Source organism: Indicator indicator, chromosome 22, assembly GCF_027791375.1.
Source record: "Indicator indicator isolate 239-I01 chromosome 22, UM_Iind_1.1, whole genome shotgun sequence".
Lineage (NCBI taxonomy): Eukaryota > Metazoa > Chordata > Aves > Piciformes > Indicatoridae > Indicator > Indicator indicator.
Window position 1 is genome coordinate 17,317,723 of NC_072031.1, and position 7,223 is coordinate 17,324,945.

At 62.4% G+C, this 7,223-nt stretch overlaps 1 protein-coding gene across 1 annotated transcript; it reads left to right on the plus strand.

Moving 5' to 3' along the window:
* The first annotated feature begins 983 nt into the window (after nucleotides 1–983).
* LOC128974516 (glucagon receptor-like) lies at nucleotides 984–5,291 on the plus strand. Its single transcript, XM_054391165.1, has 13 exons — nucleotides 984–1,061; nucleotides 1,288–1,384; nucleotides 1,690–1,797; nucleotides 2,073–2,194; nucleotides 2,269–2,375; nucleotides 2,476–2,632; nucleotides 3,233–3,392; nucleotides 3,587–3,647; nucleotides 3,833–3,902; nucleotides 4,302–4,390; nucleotides 4,576–4,714; nucleotides 5,028–5,069; nucleotides 5,220–5,291. Exons 1-13 carry the CDS (start codon nucleotides 984–986, stop codon nucleotides 5,289–5,291), a joined length of 1,302 nt encoding a protein of 433 aa, XP_054247140.1.
* The last annotated feature ends 1,932 nt before the right edge of the window (nucleotides 5,292–7,223 follow it).

A 7,223-nucleotide genomic window follows, 5' to 3' on the forward strand; every position in this document is an offset into this window, starting at 1 on the left:
GCTGGAGCTCGGCGAGGACGGGAGCGGCGGGACCCAGACCCCCACCCCTTCTACCGTTGCCCGTCGGGGGGGGCCCGAGCCCGGGGGGCGGTGCCGTCCCCATATTCCCCCCCTCAACCCCAGTAGGGGCACGGCGCTGGAGGGAGGCGGCCCCGCCTCAGACACCGCGGGATCTCCGCCGTGTTCGGGGCTCGGCGCTGGGGTTGCCGGGGATACTGGGGCTGCCGGGGACACCGGGGCTGCGCAGGGTAAGCGGGCTAGGGAAAGTGGCGGCTCAGCCCGGGAGCCCCGCGGTCCTTGCTGGAAGTTGGGGGCGGGGGTGGTGCCGTCCAGCCTGGAGCGATGGAAAGGGGGGCGGGGGTCCTGAGTTTCTTCTCCCCCCTGCACCCCCGGAATGTGCAGGTGCGCAAGGGGCGGAAGCAACTCAGGCCCGCCCGGCTGGGGGATGCAGGAGGGTGCGGGGGGGTCTCTGCGAGCAGGAGGTAATGGGGAGCACCTGATTTGGGGCGGAGGCAGGGGGCAGGGGTGGTGGGTCCCGGGGAAGCCCCCGGAGAAGGCTCCTCGCCTTCCCCTGGGATTGTCCCCCTGTGTACCTTCTCGGGGCTTGGTGGCCGAAGGGCACCCATGTGGTGCCAGCCATAGGCAGCGGTGGCCGGGGGCTGTCCCAGCGGGTACCGGGATGGCTTTTGCTTCGCTGCCATTCCAACGGATGTTGAAGGCTTGGCCAAGCTGGGGTCCAGTCTGCCCCGGCTGCTCTGCCCAGTGCTTTCCAGGTTTTGGCTCCAGCAGAGAAGTAACAGCCCAGGACATGCCTGCAGCTGGCACTTGCACCTCAGTTCTCCTCTGCTGCCTCGGGGAGCCCATCTTCTCCACACCAGCGTGGACAGCTGGCAGAGCAGTGCCTCCACCTCCCACTCAGGACCCTGGTTTCCAGCTCAGCCCAGGACACTCCCTGGCACTGGGAACGCTGGGCAGGGGCAGCCATGAGGGACATGCTGGGGTCCAGGTCCTGGCAGAGCTTCATCCATATCTCCTGGATGTGCCTGTTCTCCTCGGCGCCGGTAAGGGACAAGCTGCGCTGGCCGCGGGGCAGTGGGATTGGCACTACCAGGCTGTGGGAACGGGCTTGGTCCTGTCATCACTGCCTGGTCCTGCCCGTATCAAGGATGCCACAGGCAGCTGTTCACCGGGGGTGCAGGCAGCTGGACTGGGGAGCTGCTGGGCACCAGGGTGGGGTGGGCAGGATGGCAGCTGGCTGGAGGCTCTGACCCAGCTCTGGGCTTGCAGCACGGCGGAGCCAAGGTACTGGAGAAGACCTTTGAAGAGTGGTTGCAGTACCGTGACGAATGCTTGAGGAGGATGGCGAGCGAGCCCTACCCGGCAGGTAACCCCCTGTGCCTCAGCTCAGGTGTGCGATAGCAGGGGCTGGGTGCTGGGTCTGATCCCTTCTCCAGCACCTGCCACCCTGGTCAGCTCCGGAGGGATGAGCCAGGGAACCGGCTCCGTGCCTTCGCATCTCAGATGGGATGTCCAGTGCTGAGATCTCCCCGGGGGCTGAGGCTGGTGTAGGACACCAGGGTGATTCAGGGTGATGCCAGCCCCGCAGCAGGGCTGGGATGGTGGGGAGGGATATGGTGATGCCAACAGCAACTGACCATCGGCTTTCCCCGCTCTCCCTGCTCTGGGAAGGGCTCTTCTGCAACCGGACGTTCGACATGTACGCCTGCTGGCCCGACGGCAGCCCCGGCACCGCTGTCAACATCTCCTGCCCCTTCTACCTGCCCTGGTTTGAGAAAGGTGCTAATGACCCTCTGCACCCTGCAGCTGGGAACCAGAGCATGCGGGCTTGGGGACAGGTTTTGGGGGTTCCCTTCCTGGCCACTGCCAGCAGGAGAGGGATCCGTGAGCAGACATGGGGGTTAGGAGACACACGGGGCGTGGAGCAGAGCTGGATCATACCCTGCAGAGCTTCGCTGGAGGGTTTCCAGGGCTGAGCAGGGTCTGAGCCACGATGCCAGGAGAAGAGGGGCTCGGGGAACCCCAGGTGAGCGGTCGCTGCTCCCTGTCCGCAGTGAGGCACGGGCTGGTGAGCCGCCGCTGCGGCGCCGACGGGCAGTGGGAGACGGTGAACGGCAGCCAGCCCTGGCGCGACTACTCCCAGTGTGAGGAGGAGCTGGAAGCCACCATGGAAGAGGTGAGTGCCCTGCCCTTGAGGGCATGTGGTGGGTGCCGCTCCTCCGGGCTCAGCGGTGCAGTGCTCGCCCGCAGGAGGGTGCCTGGCGGCTGCTGGCAAGCTTCAAGGTGCTGTACACCGTGGGGTATGTGCTGTCTCTCCTCACCCTCATCTCTGCCCTGCTCGTCCTCACCTTCTGCAGGTAGGAGAACCAGGGCAGGCACAGTCCTGCCCCTTATCCCTCCTAGCCAGGGGTGCCCCTGTCACCCACCCTGCTCCCCTGGCACCCTGGCTCTTGGCAGGAAGCTGCACTGCACCAGGAACTACATCCACGCCAACCTATTTGCCTCCTTTGGGCTGCGGGCAGCCTCGGTACTGGTGAAGGATGCACTGCTGGAGAGGCACTGGGGCGTGGAGGTGCTGCAGGTGGCTGACTGGGAGGCTCTGCTGAGCCACCAGGCAAGTGCTGCTCCGGGCAGCTGGGATGGGCAGCTGGGTGCTGGTGCCGATGCAGCCTCAGGCACCCAGTGGGTGAGCTCTTGGGGTACCTCTGCTGCCCAGGAACATGATGGATGAGGTTTTAGCAAGCACCTGGAGTGCCCATGCCCCATTGGTGAGCTCTTGGGGGGCCTGTGCATGCAGTATCTGAGCTCTTGAGATATCCATGCTGCACATAGGCCTGATGGATGGTGCATGGAGCTCTTGGGTTGCTTATGCTGCCTGTGTGCACTCTAAGTAGGCTCTCAAGGTAGCTGCACCCTTTGGGTGCTTGTGCACCAAAGGACAAGCTCTTGTGGTGCTCAAGCACCCAGCAGCCAAGCCTTTGGGGTGCCTCTGCTGCCCATGCACCTGATGGATGAGCTCTTGGGGTGCTTATGCTGTCCCTGCACACTCTTAGTAAACTTTTGGGGTACTAGTGCACCCAGTGGGCAATCTCTTGGGGTGCCCAGACAGTTGATGGACAAGTTCTTGGGGTGCCCATAGCCTCTTTAGTTGAGCTTTCAAGGTGCTCAGGCCCCACGGACACACAGCTGGCCCCACGGTGGTGTCCCCTGGCAGGCGGCGCTGGGCTGCCGTGCAGCGCAGGTGCTGATGCAGTACTGCATCCTGGCCAACCACTATTGGTTCCTGGTGGAAGCTGTCTACCTCTACAAGCTGCTCATCGGGGCTGTCTTCTCCGAGAAGAATTACTACAGGCTCTACCTCTACCTGGGCTGGGGTAGGGGCCAGTGGGGCGAGCGGCAGGGCAGGGGATGGGGATGGTTACTATGAGTGCCGGGGCCCAAGCTGGCCCTGGGAGGGGGTAGGGTGGGGGCTTGACCTTTGGTGTCCCCACGGTGTCCCCTGCCCCAGGGCTGGTTGCTGAGCTCGGGTGGGTGCTGGGTTTTACAGGCTGTGCTGTGTGACTTGCAGGGACCCCTGTGGTGTTCGTGGTGCCCTGGATGGCTGCCAAATACCTGAAGGAGAATGTGGAGTGAGTGGGGAGGGCTGGGGGGATCCCAGCTGGATGCTCAGCCCCAGACTGGGAGTTGGGCTCAGCTGGGGGATGGGATGGAGCCTGCTGAAGGTCCCTGACCCTGCCTGACAAGGCTGGCATGCTCTGATGGTCATCCTGCAGTGGGCACGGTGTGCTGATGCCGCTCCCCGTGCCCCGGGCAGGTGCTGGGCGCTGAACCAGAACATGGCTTACTGGTGGATCATCCGCATCCCAATCCTGCTGGCCTCCATGGTAGGGGCATGGCCAGCACCATGCCTTCCAGGACAGGATCACCTTGGCCCCTGGCTCCTGGCCGTGGGGTGGGGGGCAGCGACCCCCAGGAAGCTCCCAGTAGAGCTGGGAGAGAGGGGTTGGCACCAAGGCATCGTCTTTCAGGTTCTGGGGGGTCCATGCTGGGGGAGGTTATGCTGAGCCTCAGAGAATGGGCTTGGAGGTAGTCCCTGATGCTTCCTAGCTGTGATTTTAGGATGGTGGGAGGGGTGAAAGGCAGCTCTGGGGACCCAGCACTGTTGGCAGTACAGGAGGGTGTCATCTCTCACAACCTCCAAGGGTGCCTGTCACAGACAGGGAGGGTTGTGAGGGGTGGGGGTGCTGGGGTGCGTGTGCCCCTGCACTGTCTCCCCCTCCCAGATCAACCTGCTGATCTTCATGAGGATCCTCAAGGTGATCCTGGCCAAGCTCCGTGCTGACCAGAAGGGCTACGCTGACTACAAGCTGCGGTGAGTCAGGGGGGAGGGGCAGCCAGCCCTGGGACCTCCCTGCTCCTGGGACTGCACTAGCTCCATGCTCCCCTCCACACCATGAAATGACCCCTCTGAGGCGAACCAGGATGTTGTCCCTGTCTGCATTTGTGCCCCAGCCCTTCAGCACTCGCTGCCAGAGGGGTGCCCTTATCCTCTTCCAGGCTTGCCAAAGCCACCCTCACCCTGATCCCCCTCTTTGGGATCCATGAGGTCATCTTCATCTTCGCCACTGATGAGCAGACCTCAGGCGTCCTGCGCTACATCAAGGTGTTCTTCACCCTCTTCCTCAACTCTTTCCAGGTGAGGTGGCAGCATGACATGTCCTCACCCCCCTGGGCATACTGTGGAGCAGGATTTGGGGCAGGAGGGGCGTCCCTCTTCCAGCTTTCTCTGTCCCTGAGCCCAGACACAGGCTGGGGCACCAAGGAGGGGGACACAAAATCCACCAGCCCTGGTGCTGAGGAGCCATGATGGTGCCTCCTGTGCTCTGGGGCAGCAGTGACAGGGGAATCTCAGCCCCCAAAGCACCCAGAAGTGGCCTGGGGTCACTAAGCTCACCCCAGCCATGAGAGAAGGGGTGGTGGTGGGGCTCACTCCCCTGCTGTCCCTCTAGGGCTTCCTGGTGGCCATGCTCTACTGCTTTGCCAACAAGGAGGTGAGTACCTGCTGCAGCTTCTTCCTGCTGCTGGGGCTTGGCTCTGCTCTGCATGGTGGCTTTGCTACCCTACCCCCCCATTGCCTGCTCGGTCTGTAGGGAGGGCACAGCCCAAGCCAAGATCCCAGTGTCCCTCCCCCACCATGGCAGGTGAAGTCAGAGATGAGGAAGAAGTGGCAGCTCTGGAAGCTTGACCACCCAGCACTCTGCTGCACCCAGTGATACAGCACCCAGCCCCATGCAGCCATGGGAAGGGCTGCTGGCTGCGGTGGCCCAGCTGGAGGGCAGCAGGCCATGGGAAGCTGTGCTGCAGTAGCACCCCTGTCCCAGGGACAGCTGGCCTGGCACCACTCTCTCAGCTGTGCCACCGTGAGAGCCCCAGAGCTGCTAGAGGGGATGTGCCCTGCTGTGGGCCGTGGGGGTGGCAGGCACCCCAGCTCTCACCAGACATTGCTGCACCCTCAGAAGAGCCTCACCTGGCCTGGTTGAGATGCACCTGCTGCTTTCTACCACTGCCTGAACACTATCAGCTACCTCTGCTGGCATCCACTGGATGAACAAACATTCCCCGCTGCACCCTGGGCCGTGCCAGCCCTGCTCCAGTCAAGGGCATCATCTCCACACTCTCAAGAACCCTCCCACACCCTGAAACCTCCCAGAGACATCCTGATAAGGTGCTGCTTCTGCACCTCTCCACCCTCATTGCTGATGTGGAACAAGGCACCACAACATATGGGTCACAACAAGCCCATGAAGGCTTCAGGCTTGGGACAGAGTGGTTGAAAACTGCCCAGCAGAGAAAACACCTGAGGGTGTTGGTCATCAGCTGGCTGAAGATGAGCCAGGGAGTGTCCAGGTCAGCCACCAGCCTGGCCTGGATCAGCAATGGTGTGGCCAGCAGGGGCAGGGCCACAGCTGAGTACTGGGTTCAGTTCTGGCCACCCACTGCAAGAAGGACACTGAGGGCTGGAGCAGGTCCAGAGAAGGGCAACAGAGCTGGGGAAGGGTCTGGAGAAGAGGGCTGGAGAGGAGCAGCTGAGGGAGCTGGGGGTGTTGAGCCTGGAGAAGAGGAGGCTGAGGGAGACCTCATTGCTCTCTGCAGCTCCTTGAGAGGAGGCTGGAGCCAGGTGGGGCTTGGGCTCTGCTCCCAAGGAAGAAGCAACAGGACAAGAGGCCTCAAGTTGCCCCAGGAGAAGTTTAGGTTGGACATGAGGAACAATTTCTTCCTCAGAGATGGTTGTCCAGGCTTGACCCAGGCTGCACAGGGCAGTGGTGGAGGTTTAGGTTGGACATAAGAAGAAACTTCTTCACTGAAAGGGTTCTGAAGCTCTGGCCCAGGCTGCCCAGGAAGGTGGCTGAATCTCCATCCCTGAAGGAGTTTCCAAGAGTCAAAGATGTGGTGCTGAGGGCCATGGCTTAGCCCCAGCCTTGGCAGAGTTAGAGAAGGGTTGGATTTGGTGATCTTAAAAAGCTTTTCCATCCAACACCATTCTGTGATCAACAGCCACCTCCCTCTTCACTCTCTCCAGCTGCACACAGCCAGGATTTCTCCTCTCCAAGGCCCTCCTGCAGCAGATGTTCTTGAGCCCCCTTCACACTGAGCAAGAGCAGAGGCCACACAGGTGGCATCTCCCTCACCCCCAGGCAGTGCTGCACTCACCCTGCATGTTCAGGGCAGCCACTGCTTCTCCTCTGGTGGCAGGGAACAGCCACAGGGGAGTGGAGGACTGGGGAGCATCAGCTGGCTGGGAGCTGAGATTGACCTGTCCCTTGGCAGCAGGGACATCTGTGAAGGCCCTGGCAGGGACCACACATGGCTCCAGAAGAGTTGTGCTGGCCACAGGCTGGGTGTTTGTGGGCCCAGCTGAAGTTGGAGATGCTCCTGGCTGATCAGCTTGCTGACCCCCACAGCTCCACAACCTCCACACCTCTGCAAGCCAAGCACCCAGGCTGTGGGGGTTGCTGGTGACACTTGGCTGTGTCCACCTGGCTCAAGGGCTGCTCCTGGTGCCAAGAGCCCAGAGCAGCAGCAGATGCCACCCCCCTGCCCTACCCCCTCGCTCTTCCCTTCAGCAGCAGGCCAGAGCCTGCCCAGGCTGCTGCTCCAGAACACCAACTTTGGCCTCCAGGAGGAGGGAGGAAGCCACTCCTGCT